This window comes from Chrysoperla carnea, chromosome 1, assembly GCF_905475395.1.
Source record: "Chrysoperla carnea chromosome 1, inChrCarn1.1, whole genome shotgun sequence".
NCBI lineage: Eukaryota > Metazoa > Arthropoda > Insecta > Neuroptera > Chrysopidae > Chrysoperla > Chrysoperla carnea.
The window spans coordinates 79,671,956-79,693,215 of record NC_058337.1 but is presented as its reverse complement, the minus strand read 5'-3'; the positions used below and the strand labels follow the sequence as shown (position 1 = coordinate 79,693,215).

General features: G+C 29.5%; 1 protein-coding gene across 2 annotated transcripts in view; it reads left to right on the top strand.

Annotated features, from left to right (window-relative positions):
- The first annotated feature begins 432 nt into the window (after positions 1-432).
- Positions 433-21,260, top strand: part of LOC123305008 (neuropeptide F receptor) — a 97,214-nt gene continuing 76,386 nt past the window's right edge. For both annotated transcript variants that reach the window (XM_044886598.1, XM_044886599.1), the window contains exon 1: positions 433-542. In XM_044886598.1, the coding sequence (XP_044742533.1) occupies positions 516-542 (27 nt within the window). In that variant the 5' untranslated portion in view covers positions 433-515. The remainder of the gene's footprint in view (positions 543-21,260) is intronic.

Sequence of the window (21,260 nt, the reverse complement as noted above, 5' to 3'; positions counted from 1 at the left end):
GTAGGACTCATCTTGTAAACCGTCAAAGATAGAACAAAAGTTTAAATTTAAAAAATGTTCTTTATAAAAAATAAACAACTATTGCTTGAAACATTTTTTCTTAAACATCACCGTTTATCATCGAGGGTGCAAATCAAATGCAAATTTATTAGTATGTACCTATTATACGGGAATATTAGTTACATGTGTGTGGATCTATCTAAGAGTGAATGATATCTTTCTTTATTTACATGACGTAAAAATCAAAAAATTGGGTCTTCAACACTGTCTATACATGGTATTTCAACAATTATCTCAGTCAATTGTTTGTTTTCACTTATTAAAATTTATGTTTAGGTATTTAGTGCAGTAAATATAAGTGAAATGTATATAATTATGTAATGACTGGCTTAAAATGTAAATAAACAAAAAATAAACAAAATGTGTATTTAATCGAGAATTAGGACAAACTAGTGATATTTATATGAGAAGAATACTTTTGTTTAACAGTGGCTTACTAACTTTAATAATAAAGAATGAACGAGGAATATGGTAATTTAATGGTAAGTAAAAATCTTTTTCTTCTATTAACAAAAAGAAAATCTGTGAAAAAATTTTCTGATAACGTCTATACAAAACATTGATTAGCATGTAAAAACCATTTATTTTCGTTGTTAAACATTTTGAACACTGACAAAATTGATTAAAGCAAAAACAAAGTTTTATATTTATTTTTTAGATTACTGAACTTGATTAGAAACATTTAGTTTATTAATGCGATAATGAAAAAATAATTTTATTAATGGAAGCTTACGATATTTCGTTGGTAACAAAATAAAAAAAAGTGTTTTTTTTTAATTTAATGGTAAATTTGATTGATTTTGATTAAAAAGATAAATTTTGTTGTTGTTGTTTATTTTATTTAGAAATTCATAAATAAATTAATTTTTTATTATAAGAATGATTTTATTAAAAATAATAAAATTTATTTATTTTTTAAAATAATAAAAAAGCTCACCATATCCTTTGTGTACATGTATACATATGCATTTCCAAGGCTACATATTCGTTGTGTGCGTAGTCATGGTAGGGATAATAAAATCGATGCCAGCGCTTTAAGTGAAAAATTTTGGAGATAAAGTGGGCTGTTATGACTAATTTGCAATTATTTACATGTTAATGATATAGAAACTGTCAAATTAAAATGATTGAAAAACACTAATTAATTAAACTTAATGCATTAAAAATTGTGAAAATAAGAAATCAAATTGTACAAATATTATTTTTCAAATGTTAATTATCGTAATTATTTATTTAAATTTGTGAAACAAGAATATTAAATTTTAAATGTAAGTTTTCAATGCAATCCACACAATTATATATGCATCCATTAATTCTATAATTAAAGTAGTGTATCGTTGTCATGGAAACGAAATTCACGCTCGGAGCGAATACATGCTACCTCGTGAGAGCACGTCTAGCTATTATATGCGTACATGTACCTTATCTTATACGATTGAAGTATTTCTTAATTTTCCATGGACTTCACAGATAACTGAATAATAATCCCATGTTTTTTTTTTTTTTTTTTTTTTAATTAAAAAAAAAACTTTTTTTAACTTATTGAAAAGTAAAAACACAAAGCATATATTGCGTGCTCACTCAGTAATAACTACTACTATACAGGCTGGTCCAAGATATAAAAGCAGGACTTTATCTAATGGTAAATTATTTTAAAGTAATGATTATTTAGGGAAAAAGAGAAGCCTAGAATTATTGAAAATTGGATAGTGTGAGCTAAATATTCATCATACTTTAATGTTTATGGGGCATTTTGTACCAAATTTTCAATTTTTGTAATCCTTTTTAACTAAAATTCCATCACCCTGTATCTAAACATAATAGATTTTCCGGTTGTAAGCGGATAGAGAAGTTGTCATTATTTTAACGTTATCTTTTAATTGCTGGATTTGACGAAGTCGTGCTGTTATATAACTCGTATATTATTTAACTAGCTGTTACCCGCCCGCTTAGCTGGGCAACATCCCCACTTGCACCCCTCCCTCCACATTTCCTTGCGTTGGATAACATTTTTGTAATGTACACGGCATGCTCTTCTATTTGATACCCCACTTAGGTATATTTGTAAATATTCGATATTTCCTTCTCACTTTCTCGCTACACCTTTCTACCCTCCGAAGGTTAAAAAAATTTCTAAATGTAATTTAAAACATTCTGACCAAGTTTTGAACTATTAAAAGCCATAATTGAAAAATATGAATTTTTTATTCATGAACACCCCCGCAACCCCCCTTGTGGGTGGAATTTCGTAAAATCCGTTCTTAGCTGACCTCTACTTGGCAAAAGGAATATTCCTCCCAAATTTCAAGTCTCTAGGTCTTATAGTTCCAGAGATATCGTGATGAGTGACTATCTATCTATATCTATAGAAAGTCTCCTATATATTTATAGATGTAAATATATGAAGAAAATGCAAGCTAAGTTGCGAATTCACTTGAATCCGACCAAAAAGTACACCGGTTCACATATAGATGGGTAAAGATCGAATATTTAATTAAAAAAATTCGTGTTCGTTAAAATGTTACACTTTTTTTAGCCCAAATTGGTGAAGTGCGATAAGCACTTCATTCCAAAATTTAAATATAATGTAATTATGACTTTTGGCTAAAAACAAGCAATTTTAATTTTTTGAATATTTAGTACTTGAGGGATGCCAATTGGAAGTCTAAAAACCATTATATCTGCATTTAATCGTTTGTTTTCGCGGAGAATGATGATTTTATTAAAAGACGGTTATTAAACATTGACTTAGAACCAAATAAATTTTGTCAGTGCGGTATTTTTGTTGATTATTCTACATTTAATAAGCCACCATTATATTATGGCCAGTGCCACCCTACGAATAAACCCTAGTTTTACTTAGCTCAGTCAATGATTTTGATTTATCCATAAGATACAGACATAGATACATATTTTTGTGTTTTTATAGTATGTAAAACTGTTTCAAATTATTATTAGACTAGAGTGATACCCACCCGCTTCGCTGGGTTTAAAAGTAAAGTTTGATAAAGCTTGCTCTCGCTTACCCTCTTTCTACAACACTCGAAATAATGGTAACGTATTTCACACAGGTAAAATATTCATTAAGTATATCAGCAAAGATGGCCGTGAAATATTTTATCTTGACTATTTTTACAGAAATCTGTAATTTATGGTAATGTCAAATGACTACTTTTACAGAAATCTGTAATTTATGGTTATGTCAAATTAAATTAATTTTAAAATTTTATTTTTATTAATATATCTTTATAAATTATATCTCATGTGTTATTCTGAAGTATGAGCTAAATTGTTGTACAGTTTCATTAAAAACCATTCGCTAGTTTTAGCGTGAAAGCGTAACAAACAAACAAACATGCTTACTTTCGCATTTATAATATACTGAGATTGATATCCTGTGTAGGTCCACGCTTTTCTTAAATTGGAACAATATATATATATATATATATATATATATATATATATATATATATATATATATATATATATATATATATATATATATATATATATATATATATATATATATCAACAAATCATTTTTAATCATCAATCAAATAACGAATAAATATACCAGTTTTAATTTTGTAAAAAGGATGTTTATTTAAAATCCAATTTTATTCTATATTGAAATACTATTGTTTTACATTTTAATTGTAACACCGGATATTAATTTCTATAATGAAAAAAGAAATTGGGAATTCATTTTTATTTATAGTTAAAATATTAAAATCACTGATGGAGGGAAAATTTTATTCTTTAAAACATTTAAAATAACAGAAACAATTAAGTGTACTGCTGTTAATGCTGCAATTAAAATAAACAATTAACGAATAATAGCTTTATTGGTGAGCTTCAACAATACTATAATAAATAGAATCGAAAGGAGAGAACGGAGATCAATTACGTTAGTGCCAAACATTAAAATCAACGCGATTTCAATTGAGAAAATCTAACACACGTAACATTACTTTTTACAACAATGGTAGAAAACAGCAAAATTCAAACGAAATCTGTATTTTATGCAATCTGTATTTTATGCACATTCTGGTCGAATGTTCGATATACAAGTCAATTCAATTTTTTTTAACGATATAAGCATTGTACTGAGAGAACGGAGATCAATTACGTTAGTGCCAAACATTAAAATCAACGCGATTTTAATTGAGAAAATCTAACACACGTAACATTACTTTTTACAACAATGGTAGAAAACAGCAAAATTCAAACGAAATCTGTATTTTATGCAATCTGTATTTTATGCACATTCTGGTCGAATGTTCGATATACAAGTCAATTCAATTTTTTTTAACGATATAAGCATTGTACTGAATTTGTACTGAATTGTACTGATATAAGCATTGTACTGAATTTTTATGAACATTTCATAAAAAAAAAAGGATAAGGAAAATGAAAGGAAGGTTGACAACAATAGAAAACCATTGGTAGGATATCCAGCACCTGATTCTAAACATCAAACGCTTCCCGAGTATCACTCATAGAATGATACAAAACATTTTAAACTGTTTTAGAACAAAGTCAAACTGAACGACTTTCTAAGTTGAATAAATAGGTGATTAAAAAATAAGTAAATGAAAACAAAAATTCATTTAAAAAAATGAAACCAATTTTAAATTTCAATTTCAATCTTCCATTTATTATCTATTCAACTGGAAAGAAATAAAATCCTTACAATAAATAGAGTACTTATAAAATAAATATACATAAATCTGGCCATAATACAATTTGCAACGCAATTTGTAAATCATCTAACAAAAAGTGTTTATTTATGAATTTTAAATGAAAGAAAAATCGTGTTTAAGGACAAAAACAACACCTCGTCTAAGGAATATGCACAAATATTTAATAAATACTTATTTACTGCGGTCACGAAACTGGATATCGTCCCTCTCCATTATAGAATAAATTGTTTTACAACAAATTTAATATACAGACAAATTGCCTGGCTTCGAGGTCCTTAGTCGGCATATTTGTAACCGCAATAGGGGTACACATGATCACGCTGCTGTCTTGTAAAATGATTAATATTTTAATAAACGAGGAAATTTAACTCAAACAAGTGAAAACAAACAATTGACTGAGTTAATTGTTGAAATACCATGTATAGACAGTGTTGATTACTCTGTCACATTACACACACATACATGTCACAAATATAAACTGATATAATCATAGCATACATACTATACAATTTGCGCATAATTTGTGCTCTCACGGGCAAACAGTGGTGTTTACGCAAAAATGTTTTTAAACAAAAGTTGTTTATTTTTTTATAAGGAACATTTTTTACATTTAAGCTTTTGTTCTATCTATAACGGTTTACAAGATGGATTCTACGGATCCAAGACCCAATTGACCTATATAGCTCATTTACGAACTTGACCTCACTTTTTAGACAGACAGACGACAGACGATAGACGACAGACAGGCAACCGGAAATGGACTAATTAGGTGATTTTATGAACACCTATACCAAAATTTTGTTCATGGTATCAATATGTTTAAGTGATATAAACTTGGGATTAAACTTAGTATACCTCGGTATATTTTATATACATGGTATAAAAACGTCAAAACCGCTCAATTTTTCGGAATAATATGGATCGAGATGCGTTTTTATGCATCAGGTTTTAGAAGGTATTTAGAAACTTTGTGAATATTGCTGATTATTGGAAGATAATTTCCCACGTTTGTGTATTAAAAAAATGCATAAGTCCCACTTTCGATGAACATATAAATAAATATTACAGTAAATAATGACTAGAAAAATAATTTTTTTAAATATATTTACGTTTCATGACTATTTGAAGTTTTTTATGTAAAAAAAAGTTCTGCTTTTGAAATCAGGATGAGCAGGTCCCCAGGTACTCCAAGGATTTTTTGACATCCCATTCGTATTCAGCAAGCCCAAAAACCTCCGTTAATGGGATAATAATTTTTTTTCAATTGTTTAAAAAATGCATTTCTGAATGCACAAACGAGGGAAATTATCTCCCAAAATCTGCAATATGTACACATTTTATAAATATCTTCTAGAATCGAAGGCATAAAGCCGCATCTCGACCCATCTCACTTCGGAAATTTTAGAGGTAAAATGCTAAATTTCTTCGTCTATAAATAGAGGCATTTTATTAGATTCACTTTATCTCATTCTGTATGTATATACAAATAACGAAATTAAAGAATACAATCGAAAATTTTTTTAAGATTGTACAATACAAGAGAAATGTTTTATTCGCTTTGTTACAACACGAGATATTTTGTGAATTTTTGAATTTATGAACTGTATTGAATATACCTATGAACTACTATTAACAAGAATTTTCGATTGAAATTCAAATTGCAAATCGATTGAAATTTGATTTTTAAAAGTTATATCAAATTAGTTATAGGTATCTTTTTGCTACTTGCAATATTTAGGCCTACTGTAAATATGGCATAGCAGACAAAATTGTGACTGTTTCGTAAAAACGAAAAACACATTTTTTCGTATGTTAGCCAGGCTAAAATCTCCGAATTTTTCATATTGTAATAAAAATTCTTATACAATTCAGTCCCCTGTGAGGCAGAATCATCATCTTACTTTCTATTAGATTATCACCCAAATGCGATGATATATGAGAGTTAGTTAATATCCTTATAAGAAAAATCTTTAAAGAATAAAAAGACATAAGACTGTTTTACGTTCCCTTTAAATAATAGCTAAAAGACTTTACACATAAATAGCTTTCGATATATAAAATATTCATACCATTAACTACACAAAAAACACTCATCACATAAAAAGCAAAAGCCAATGAGCCCTTACAGAAAAACAAAGAGTGAATATCATATACCATGTATAAGAAACATTATTATTACCATGCTCAATAAATGTATTGAGCATCCGCTGTTGAATGGCTTCTCTACTCTACTCTTGTTATCTCATATCTAGTGTTTCATAAGATGCGAGGCGAAATTTTGGTATCATCTTGCCTCGCCTCGCCTTTTTTATTACTACCCCCGCATCGCCTCGCTCGACCGAGCTAGAATGTTGACTAGCTACGCGTCGGTCGAGGTTAAATTTTTACCACCCTTGACTTAATTTCCATGAGTATGCATAATATCCCATAATATGGTAAAACAAATGTCTTTAATACACGGAATATTAGTTGCTTCTTCTCTAAATTTTTATGGCTGCTGGAATGAGAACAGTAAATAAAAAAAAACATGGTAAGAAAATAAATGTATCAAGCACAGTCGTGTATACGACTGTGGCATCTAGATCAAACTCTTCCTTTCTGTGTCGCTGTTTCTCTGTTTCTTTGACTCGAATGATATTTTGATTTGATGAGAATAAACATCAATTTTAATTTCGATGTGGGATCTATAATAGATAGATATCTGAAAAACAAAGGTTTAACTCCATTATTATATTATTATATAATGATATGATAATATTGTATTAATTAATTTATATTTTATTATAAAATTATAAAACCCAAAATAATTAAAAAAGTTAAATATTTACTAATTTTTATAACATTTATAATTGATTTTAGTATCTTCTTAGATGCTTATTAATTTTGAATCTGGCCTCAAGGTACGACGAAGCTGCCTCGCAGACTCGGTGAAACCCGACTCATATCAAAAGTTATAAAGCAGGTTGACATTGGCTGGATCGTAGAAAAAATTATCCGGAAGTCTTATTTTCGACCTGTTTCTGGGATTTCAAGCGATTTTATGAACGTGGTCTATCGACGAAACTTTACTTGTTTCCACAGAAAAAAAAGTCATAAGTGTGAATTCACAAAATTGGGGCAATTTTTTAAAGAGTTATTCTGACGTAGATGGAGAAATAACAAAACTTGAGTGTGTCATGTATTGTTTTCGTATCATGCACACTTTACGCTTCATTTTAGCCAGCCACGGGACACTGAGGCACAAAATCATATTTAAACACAAATTAATTCAATCAAATCCGACTTTCAGGAAAACATAAAATTAAAATATTAGTATTAGAAAAAATTGGTAATAAGTAAAGTTGTAGAATATCTATAAAAGTAATCAAGTATTTTTTTAAGTGTAATTCAAATCTCCAATGTCTATCCGAATATATACGCGATATTTGGCATATTGTAAACTTGTTTTGGCGTTTACAGAAAAATTTATCAAGCTTTAACTTGATTTACTTTTACTTGATACTCTAATTTTATTTCTTTTATGTATCAACCAAAAATTAAATCGGATTGCTATCGCTGTATATAGAATACAAAAACTTGGAATCAAATTATATGAGTGTTATACTTTTAATTTCTAACGGGTTTTCTATTTTGTTAATATTATATCTCTTATGGATTTTCTGCATTTATAATATGGTTAAATGTACATCATAAAAGTCACTTTATATGTAAATGAAATCTCCATTTATAAATTTAGGTCATTTGTTTTGTAAATGGTTCCAGAATGTTGCATGAATATTATGTAAATAAACATTTAAGAACGTGCAATGCTTCGATAGTTTACGAAACAATAGTTTACCACCATTCAAATACAAAACAAGAGGAATGGCGAAAATAGACAAAATGCAAGGATTTTATTTGAATGAACTTTCCGTTTTGCGGACAGAGCTATGAAAATAAATCGAGGTAATGAGGTTAGTTCCCCTATCCTAAAATTATAGTAAAAATCACGTGTCAAGTTTTTAAAATTTATATTAATAATAGCCGCTATCTGTCCACTTCGCTGTGCAATTTTAACTTTAAAAACAAAGACTTGAGCGTTAGCCGTCACTTATTACTTACTTCCCCCCTCTCAGTTACATTCGTATTATAAAAAATGCAAACTTTCAATATAAGCCCATCAGACCATCCCTTGGGCATTGCTTACAGTCCATCCATCTTACATACTTCCATCGGATAGTAAGACGGTCTTCGGTTTGGCTTCCGCATTCAGCCTTCAACCTCGGGAGTCGCTGCAATATAATATACGTATTGTAAGAAAATGTTACTTCCGCCGAATGCCTTCTTATGCTAGATTTTTGTTATTATGAATTGGCAGTATTGCGTAGCTCAAAAATTCGCACAAAGTTTTAGCTATCCCTCTTTTCGGTTTTGAGTTGTCGTAATGTCGTGGGTATGAAACAGACAGAAAGGAAAACCGTTAAATTAGGCTATCTTTTATATTTTCTTCTTAAAAAATTTATTTTAAAAGAGAAGTATACTATGGCTATACGTAAATTTCTTTCTACAATCTAAAAGTGAAACTTTTTCCCTCAATTTTCGAAAAGATTATTTCTTTGGTTTAAATTTTTTGACTTTTTATTTAAAAAATATAATCAATTAAGAATTTTGATAAATGCTTGTATCAACAGCTATTTTCACACAGAGAAAATTAACCTAACATGTAACGACTTCAATTCTTTATATGGTTCAAGCCATTTTAATAACGTAATGATTGCATTTACACTTGTACAATGTTTGGAAAATTTCCAATATAGATATATTATGTTACAGTCTCGTGACAAGTATAAGCTTTTCCAAATTAGTACACCAATTTTAATACAAGTTTGTACGAATATTTTAATTAAATTTAATACCCGGGGAGCAATGTAATAAAGGTACAATCTAGAATTAAATTTCGAATAGATAAAACAAATTCATAGAAACTAATACATATAAATGACCATGCACAAACCTTACAGTAGTTGGCTTCCAGCTTATTGACTGATATGTTGCGGTACTAAGAATTTTGTATAAATGTTGCAATGAACACAATAGAAAGTAATGATTAGTTTTGGAGTTGATAAAGAATTAGTATTATCTACATTTTACTGGAATTAGTATTTAATAATTAATAATAAAAAACTAAAGTGATGATATTTACCTTCAAAACGGGCTGTTAATGTGGGTGTGACCCTCTTGGCTCACGCATTCAAATTCCCAGATGATGAAAACAACTTTTTATAACTGTAAAAAAACAAAACAATATTAATTATTGTATTTTAACAGATAAAAACGAAAAATTGAGCTAAAAAATACGAAAAAATAGAAACTAGGTAAAGTTAAACCCGATCAAAACTTTACGAGAAAACACAGTTTTATCGAGTTTTTCGCCATTTATTTACAGTTTGTATGATTCGCAGAAAATCCGTTCTGGTCTCAAATTCTTGCTTCAAACTTAGGGATAGTTGTGGTATTACTACAATAACAATTCTTAACAAACTGAGTAAACTAAAGGCGCATGAGTGCGCTTTTGAAAATTTTACGTATGATCAGTTTTTTCAGTTTCTGTATAGATTTGTTCGTATGAGTAATAAAAACTAATTCCCGTTGGCTAATATCATAAATCTCTATACGTTTGTCGCCGATTATCTACTAATTAACTGTTTTAAAAAAGCATGTTTACCTAGTTGCATAAAATAACACAAAAGTTGATAAAAAATTGTGGTGAAAAAATATAATTTTCCTAGTTTGCCATTTTCCATTTCACTTGCACGTAGAGATATAAATTACATATCATTTACAGATATTCAGATATAAACAAATTATACCTACCTGTATTATGTAATTAGGAAAATACTATGTTCATAAAAAGTGGTTTCGTTAGATCTTTTAATCTTTTAAATTTATTAAACACTTCTTTGTTGGTGGCAGTTAGTTTTTCCTGTCTACACCAATGCAATAATAAGGTAGAATCATTTGAAAATTCATTAGGATATCATTGAAAGCAAATATTTCAGTGCAAAATGATTGGAAAAAAATTTTTTACTCGTTCTTTTCCTAAAAATTTACATTTTTAAAACCATTAATTTATGTTAGATATCAAGAGATCAAGTGACGAAACTCAAAACATGAAAAAAGGTTCAAACAGGTCATTGTTTTAAACCGTTTGGGATAGAAGCATAGTTTAAATACAAAAAATAATTCTAATGACAAAATAAACAACATTTGTTTAAAATTTTTATACTTTAAGCCGCAAATTTGGAGCAAAAACATTTTACATTAGAAACAAGGCAATGTTTTGGAATTTTATTAGAGGTAAATTTGGTAATAAAAAATTGATTGCTCATTATTACTTCTAACATATCAATTACAACCATAATAAATTGAAAACTAGATGTTCCATAAATACAGCGAAATGATACGAGGGTCAGGTCCTAAATTTTGTTTTACCAAACTTTTGTGTAAGTATATTTGTAATTAAACAAATGGCTTTGTAAATTCCCCTCTCTACCACTTCAGTTGCATGACCTCCGAACAATATATTCCGTAAAACAACGCACAGATTATTATCTATTTCCTTAAGGAGGTTCTGTCGTCAAATCAAAATAGTAAGAATAACACGAAATTTTTTTACAATGTTATTGGGTTTAAAATTCTTCTAAAAAATTCATAATTATGTGAAATTTACCGTGAGAAACATTCATAGTGAAATTGATTCCCAAATTCCCAATAATTTGAATAAAAATAAATTTTTCAAGAAAATATTTAAAACTCGTTACATTTTTTCGGAATTTAATGCGAGATGACGTGAGATTTAATTATTTTAAGAGAAAAAAAAAATTTTATTACTCTCAGCATTCGAAACAACTCATCGATAAAGATTTTTGAAATTGCGAGCCGGTCTTACTTGGTGGCTGAAACTTCTTAAAAAACCGGGACGTAACCAATTTAAACAATGCTTTATATATCTGACAGAACAGGATCTTAAACCTGCTTACCTGGCTAAATACTACATGGGCTAGTCAATTTAAGCAACTTTTAATCTTTTATGATTTGGAAAACTTATGTTTAGAACAAAATTTTGACGCTCTTTATAAAAGCTAAAACTGCCATAAATTTAGTAATTTACGAGATATTTTAAAAAACCTATTTTCGTGATCTTTTACCTTGAATAATTTTTGCTCACATGATTTTGCAATGAACTTTTTGTAGGTCATTTGTTGCATTCAAATAAGGATAATCCTCGTGAAAAAACTTGTATTTTATAAGCAGATCAGCTGTTTTATATCTTATTTCTCGGTGTTATTATGCTTTAGAATAAAGAAATTTTTATATATGTTTTTATAGAATCTTAGACACTTGTTTTAGTATAGTGAAAATTAGAAGTAAGTACTCTTTCATAACATCATTGTATAAAGCACTGTAACGAATATGATTTAAATACAGAAATTATCTAATCCTTTCTTATCGTAAATTAAGAGTGGTAACATTATGACCACTTTTCAGATGCATTGTACTTATATGTTAACTTTATAACAATTATACTAGACCGGGAGATAATGACAGAAAACGTTCTCCCATTTTCAACTGCATGCCTTTTTAAGAATAATTAATAATTAACCCTAAAATATGAAAAATAGAGGGATTGTTGGCAGTTTTAGTGGTTTTCCATGATATTATATTGCCTGCCTTTGTAACATAAGGTAATGCAAATAAAGTCAAGCTTTAATAATTGATGACATGCAATTCACAACAGCCGAACGGCAAAAATTGCTACGTAAAATAAAAACAAAGGGCATTTCTTTGACATACGACCATCGTTTGGCCAAGGGTGGAAAATTTTTTGAAAATGTTGTGATAATTCAACATTTACCCAAAATGTTCCACCCTTGCTTATACAAGGAGTGCATGCCAATTTTCGCAGAGTGTTTTTATGATGAAAACTTTAATGTTTTACATTGGCATGCATTTTGAAATTATTTTTTTCTCATTTTTATGTAACCTTTTGAACCTATTCGGCCGTTGTGAAGTGTATGCTATCAATTATTTAAGCTTGACTTTGTTTGCACTACCTTATGTTACAAAGGCAGGCAATATAATAACACGAAAACCACTAAATTTCTTGACAAAAAGAAAAGCCATTTTCCTTATGACGTGCAAGCGTGCAGCTGCCAATAACTTCTCTATCTTTCATATTTTAGCATTAATTATTAATTCTTAAAAAGGCATGCAGTAGAAAAAGGGAGAACGATTTCTGTCATCATCTCGGGGTCTATACACATTAAGCTACAGTTTTGAATTTTCATTATTATTAACAGTGGGTACGTACACACAACAAGAAATATAGGTACAACAATATTCTGGTTGCACTGTGTGAAACATCAGCTAAATGTATAATATTTCCATTTCCAATATAGTTTCCACATATTGTTGTTTCCATTTCACACACATATATAAACATTATATCCATCGGTATATTCTTATTACAGCGCTAAAATGTTTTAATGTATGCAACAATATGGCAATGCAAAATTCAAATAGATTAATCTCGTCATATGCATGTGAACAAAGTGTGTCAGGTTAAAAAAAAAGTTGTTATTTGTTAATAAGCAAAATATGTTCATGTGAGTGCGACCCTGATGGCTTACACCATCAACTTCCCTTGGTGGTAAAAATAACTTTTGTAACTTAATTACGAAATGTCATAATTTTGACAATCATTTTGCCTACAAATTGTTGTTTGTTTTGTCACTAGTTTTATTTAAAATCGCATATTACTAGCACGCTTAGAAGTGCATTTGAATTTGTATCGGTATGTCTGTGAGTGTGTGAGTCAGTCAGTCAGCTTCAAATGGGACAATATTGTATGAAAGATTTCTGTACTTTTAAAAGTTTTTCAAAAGTTTAAACTCAGCTTACTACAAATTGACAAATAGAGCTGACTCTTAATATTTGGCCTAGCGTTAAAGATATCGAAAAAAATTATGAGAAAAAGTTTCTAATATTTTTATACCCATATGCCGTTTTTCATGGAAAATTTTTTAATTTTTTTGTTATTTTGGTCCACACTATTTAATTATTATAAGTTTATTTAAATATTTGAATAAAAAACATTAATAAATTATCAATTTGTCCGGTTTTTACATTCCATAGCACACTAGTATTTATTTTTTAATTTAATCACTCGTGTGCTACGGAATGTAAAAGCTGGACAAATTAATAATTTAATAGTGCTATGTATTGAAATATTTCAATTAACTTGTAGTAACTTTGAGTAAAGATTAAAATAATGAAAAAATTAAAAATGCAAATTTTGACATACAAATTGAAATATGGATAAACAGAATATTCTAAGAAACTTTTTCTAATAAAATTCTTTTCGATATCTCCAACCATCTCTAACGCTAGGCAAAATATTAAAAATTGGCCTTATTTGTCAGTTTGTAGTAGTTTGAGTTTACAATTTTTATTTCAGTTAAGTATCTAAAAAATGTAACGCATCACCCAGTATGACTGTGCAAATTTTCAAATCGCTATTCCCATAGATAACGAAAATAGGTTGTGTCTGCATCTTAAATGCGACACACTGAATAAACACAATAGAACACACATCGTGCTTTTTGTACACGATGTGTTCAAAATAAACACGATGTGTACACAAAAGCACGTTTATTTAGCAACTTTAGTTATATAAATAGTTGTTCTATAACTGCCTTAATTATTTATTTATTATTCTAACACTACATTGCAAACCACACGCTTTGTATAAAAGTTTTGAGAGTTCATATAAATTCTGATATAAACAATAGGCAAATTTTTTTAAATCATACAAATTCATAATATTCACCTTTCGTAAATATTTCTGTAAAGCTTAGTTCTTCAGAAAAAAAGATCAGAATATAGATTGTTGATTTTAAATAGCATTAAAATCAACAATTTATATATATTTTTAAGCGTTACAAACTTGGGCTAAGCTTAGTATTCCTTGATATATTTGATACATAGGTACATGGTACGAAAACTGGCGAATAGATGAACCAAACCTGGTAATAAATGATTCATAAATCTCCCGGAACACGAGACTAGCTGAAAAAAGATTTGTTTTTAGTGTGAAATCAACGATAATAAAATTTCTATTAAGTTTATGTGGCGGTTAACGCGAGGGTTTTTTTTTTTATTATTTCAACGCATAAAATACCATATACATGCACTTTTAAATGTTTTATTTAAATTTGTAAAAGTAAACTATTGCAACATTATTATAGAAATAGTGATTCTATTCGTTGTGTGCGTAGTCATGGTAGGGACAATAAAATCGATGCCAGCGCTTCCAGTGAAAAATTTTGGCGTTAAAGGAGGCTGTTATGACTAATTTTCAGTTTTTTACATGTTAATCTTATAGAAAATGTCAAACTAAAATTATTGAAAAACACTAATTAATTAAACTTAATGCATTAAAAATTGTGAAAGTAAGAAATCAAATTGCACAAATATTATTTTTCAATAGTAAATTATCATATTTATTTATTTAAATTTGTGAGACAATAATATTAAATTTTCAACGTAACTCATAAATGCAATCCATTGAATTATATATGCATCCATACAATTCTATAATTAAAGTAGTGTATCGTTACCATGGAAACGCCTCCAAAAAAACTCACGCACGGTGCGAATACCTCATTGCACCTAACCAATCATATCACAAATTGATTAAAAAGTCAGAGAGTAAAAAATTTGTTCGAAAGTCAGAGAGTCAATCTCATCTAAAAACTGAAGATATTTGCATTGTATTACCGGAATTTGTGTGTTGAAGATACATGGAGAGAGACAGAAGAATGTGAAAATAGAGCTTGTTAAATTAAAACATATGTAACATACGGTTTATTAAATAAGTTATGTAACAGTGAGTATATCTACGTGCATGCATGAACACCCTACAATCCTATTCCTATTTCCTCTCACATTTCGAGTAAACTGTAACAAACAATATTGCTACAAAATGATAAGTGTGTAGTGTTGTTAACTGGGAAACAAATATGATTCTTTAGTCATATTTTCGCCGTAAATAAAGACTATATACACTTACGCACTATACTGAAGGTGAGCGTAAACGGGGAGGAGTGCAGGGTGTTATAAATCAGACTTACGACCTTTGGAGCACGTTAAATAGGGTCTTGGGGATGTCTGATATTAATACTAGCTGTATAATATTCACAGTGTTCTCAAATCATCATACTAGACAGAAGTCCTTTATCGATTTTAGATCCGGCCATTAACGATGACGGATTCACTAATATTTGCAGAACGTCAATTTTTATAATAAGTTAAGTTTTAGAAAGTAAATTTTACTATAATTGATCATCAAATCATTTTTTTACCAAGTTTAATATTCACAGACAAGTTAACGTTCAGAGCTCTAAAATAAAAAATTCAAACATTATAGATCTTTGGACGTAAATTTCTCTGTAAGTTATTTCCTTTAACTTTGGTTATCGTAAAAATTAACAAAAAGAACGAGGCGTTTATCATTATTGATACGCCTAGTCCAAAATCGCCCATAAAGTTATCGTTTTAGAATTTGGTAAGAAAATCATGGTCTCTGTTTCATTCCGCTTTTTTTGGACTCTCCCGGTGGCCCCGTTTTGTTCAAAATAGATTATTGATTTCAGAAAATCGGACATTTTTTTTTAACCGCTCTTAGTAAATATTTCTTGTGTTCAAAAACATGAAAAAATCAATAGAAAGTATCTAATAGTAAAAAGCATCTACTGAGAGGTAAAAATGACCCTAGTGATGGAACTCTCATACTCATTGTTCTACAACAACAAAACTGTTTGTTTCATCTACAACAACAAAACTTGAGACGTTTTTAATGAAACTTTTACAACATTTATGTGTAATGACAGGGATAGAGTTATCCCGCTATTGTTTGTTTGATTTGTTTTACTGCTTACGAAGTAACAAAGAGGTAATATTTTCCACCCGAATGTTCGATGAGTATTCATCAGATCTTTGCATAAAGGTCCTCTGGGTTTGTGTGAATGAATGGAAGAGATATCAACAAATTCTCTAAGTTCAATTAAAGTTTGACTTGACCTTAAAATTTTCTCGATGTGATAAATTTCATGGCTGCAACTTTTGAATTTTGTTTCTCAAAAAGAGTTTCAATTAGGTACTATTTATCCATTAAAATAATATTATTGCCCTACATCAGCACTAGAGTATTATTTTCATAACATAAAAAATAATGGCGTTAATAAACGAAGTTAGTGATTTTATTCAAATCAATTGGAAATAATTTCAAACATGATGTGGTGATTAAGGATTATGTATGTCGAAGGAGATATTTTTGGACTTTTAAAAATATTTAATATCCGTTTATCATCTCATGCTACTTTCTATGTGTTTAGTATTTATATACAATAAACACTTCTAAGTTAACATATAATGGGCACTATCCCAAACTTTGAAGGAGTAATAAATTGCATTATCTAATCTTACTTGAATATCCTAGAATATTGTTTTATGGCCATACAATAAAAAAAAAAAAAAAAAAAAAAAACTAACTAAATCAACCTGGATAGAAAACTTACTCGTGGATTCAATTAACTTCACTCAGACTTGGTAATATTCATAAAAGAAAAATAGTAGCGTTGTTTTTCAGAAAGTTGAGATAAATCTTAAATTGAGCCAAATAGAGCTTTTCAAAAAGACAGTTTCACACTGTATTCATTTCATAATATTATTTAATTCTCTGAATGGCATTTAATTCTATAAATGTTAATAATTTGGAAAATGGATGCAACATATACGCTTGACGAGTTAATATTTCATTATTAATACATTTAAAGCTTTCATGTAAAACCGGCCCCTAATGAATAAATAACTCTCCTATACCCACAGAATGAACAAAAATGTTATATTATCATGCCTGTGGCTCAAAACTAACTGTACATTATTTAATTATAAAGCTTATAAAGTACATAGAGGAGTTCAACTTAAACAGTGCTACAGTGAACATATAGTTAGTTATTGTTGTGACTATTAAACAAAAAATTAAAATATTCAATTAATACAAGTTCAAATTTATTATATAAGTGACAAACAACTACCTATTTACTAAAATTACAATATTGTAAAATATTTGTCTACTCACCTTGAGTGAGTAGATCAAAACAACAGTAAAATTATTGTTAAAAACATACATGAAATAACAACTTAAATTAATTTCAATTTATCTAAATACATCATATTCTAATAATCCATATACCATAAAACATACTCAAAATGCATTCATCAAACACATACACTTCTCAAACACAAACTCAAAACACTATATTAAACACATCATCATACTCAAACATATTAAAAACAGAAAACTTTCCAACAAAACATCATGCATTAATAATTACAAAAATTGATGAGCTAGAATTCACTGATCATATTTTGGCATTACAAAATATAATAGATTTAAAACAAATAACAGATGCATACCCAATGAGTTATGGACGTATATGTATTTACCTCAAAACAAAAGAACTGGCAAATAAAATCGCTGAATCTCATAAACAAATTACCATACACGGTCATCAAACAACCATAAGAAAACTTGTGACAACAACCAAAAGAATGATCATAAGCGTCCCAGCAAACATTCCAAATGAAATTTTGATACAAAATCTCACTAGCCACAAAATAAAAATTGCTTCACCCATAACCCGTCTAAAACTATCAAATCCAGCGCTCACTCACATAAACAGTGGTCGCAGACAAGTGTTTTATGAACCGGAAGATGACATCCCCATACCAGACTCATTTACAATTGAGTTTGAAAACGAAACCCACCGAATATTTATTAGTACCGAAAAATGTGAAGGCTGTAGTAGACATGGCCACACAAAAGATAGATGCAAATACATCAACAACACACCGACTGCAAATACTATAAATGAAGACAAACATAATAACTTAATGAACCATGTTATATCCAATGAAACACAAGCCCAAGCTAGAAAACGAACACTTACAGATACAAGTAGTCAAGAATCCGAAAACGAAATCAGTACCTCATCAAAAAATCCATCAAAAAAATTAAACAACGAACCCATACACAGTCATTTTCAAACAAACGAAAACGTTATCGACGAGAAGACAAACACTCAGGAAACAAATCAGGCAAAATCAAACTCCCAAGAAATTCAACAAAGCATAAACAGCCATGATACAACAATTACACAAGAACCAATAACACAAGTTCCAACAACAGACTCAACTACACAAGAAATTACAACACCTACACAGCAAAAACCAAAGTCATGTATCCCAAAACAGCCTATTAATACCTCGAACGACCAAGACCCAAAAAATAAAACTATTACTAAACGCCCTAAACCAGACACACAAAATTTTGATGATCTAGATAAATTACAAGACTCAGCGGATTTTAACTCAGATAATTACATTCTGAGCATCCAAAAACTAAAACAATTTCTAACCGCTACACAGGAAACGGATGATCTAATCAAATTAGGTTTAAAATTTACTACCAAAATAGAAGACCTAATAGACATGCTACGATTCATTCACAAATCGGTAGACAGAGGTATGAAATTAAAAATTACAAAAATTATAAAAGAAATGACGATCCAACTACAAAATCATTATTTGAATACATCCTCTATAGACATTACAGAAGAAGAAGATAACTAAAGTTGCAATGGCTCTTATACAGTGGAATTGTAATGGATTTTTTCAACATATCGAAGAAATACAAATATTAATACAAACACTAGATCCAGTCATTATATGTATCCAAGAAACCCACCTTAAGCCCGAACAAATAGTTTACTTAAAAAACTACAAAATTTACCGAAGTGACTTTATAGATGGTCGCAAAGCGTCAGGAGGCGTACTTACAGCAATCAAGGCGGGATATTTCTCCGAGGAAGTAACTATAGATTCGGACTTGCAAACAATAATCACTAAAATAAAACTCGATAATAACAGAACATGGTTCATTTGTAATCTCTACATACCAACAAATTTTCAAAAGGAATCATTAGAAGCACTAATAGACAACTTGCCAACACCACACATCATCTTGGGTGATTTTAATGCCCATAACCAAATGTGGGGCTCAAATTACACAGACACAAAGGGCAGAATAGTAGAACAGTTATATCTAAAATACAATGATGTCATTCTTTTGAATAATGGACAATCCACTCATTTATCCTTATCCTACGGTACACAATCCGCAATTGATCTCAGCTTTTGTAGTAGAGACATAGTTGCAGATCTAAGTTGGGATGTCTATTATGACCTATGTGGAAGTGACCATTATCCAATAATAATCGATCTAAATCTGTCACAAAAAACCTACAAACGACCTAAGCGCTGGGTAACAGAAAAAGCTGATTGGATCAAATTTCAAGAACTCACCCACATAAAAAGTTTCTTCTCGTTAGCTACATCTAACATAAATGACGTTATAATACACTTCAACTGCATTATTTTGAACGCCGCTTCTGCTTGTGTACCCCAAACATCCGGAGTAATCAAAACATCCTGTGCTCCCTGGTGGTGTAAAGATATTAAAACTGCTATTCAAGACAGGAAAAAAGCGCTAAAAAAATACAACAAATCCCAAAAACTAGAAGATTTCATTCACTTTAAAAAAATGAGAGCAAAGGCACGAAATCTCATCCGAACGAAAAAGAAAGAATCGTGGACTGATTTCATAAAATCAATTAATACTAACACTCCTCTTCAAAAAGTTTGGGATTCAATTAAAAAACTTAACAGGAAACAGACAACTCCTATAAATCAAATTATAGACAACAACATACTTATACAAAACCCTATAGAAATAGCACACTGCTTCAACAAATATTATGCTGACACATGTAGCACAAACAATTACGATCCAGATTTTATTCACATAAAAAAACAACAGGAAAACAATTTTACAATTCCAAATAGCCACAACAAAGAGGAATACAACTGTGATATAAGCTACGAAGAACTTGAAGAAGCAATATCAAAGCAAAAAAATTCAACTCCAGGACCAGATAACATTCACCCGGAATTTATTAAAAATATGCACGAAACAGCAAAAAAATATTTATTGGATATTTTTCAATTTATTTGGAAAAAACACATATTTCCTGCTGAATGGCAAAAAGCAGTTATAATCCCAATAATCAAACCAGCAAAAAGTAAATTCGAAATCAGTAGCTACCGTCCAATCTCATTAACGAGTTGTCTGTGCAAAGTATTAGAAAGAATCATCGACTCTCGATTAAAATGGATAATTGACAAACAGAGCATTATACACGATGCACAATCAGGTTTCAGATCAAATCGATCAACAATTGACAATCTAATAAGATTAGAAACAGAAATTTGCACGGCGTTCCAAACTAACGAATCAGTTATAACCATCTTTTTCGATATAAATAAGGCCTTTGATAT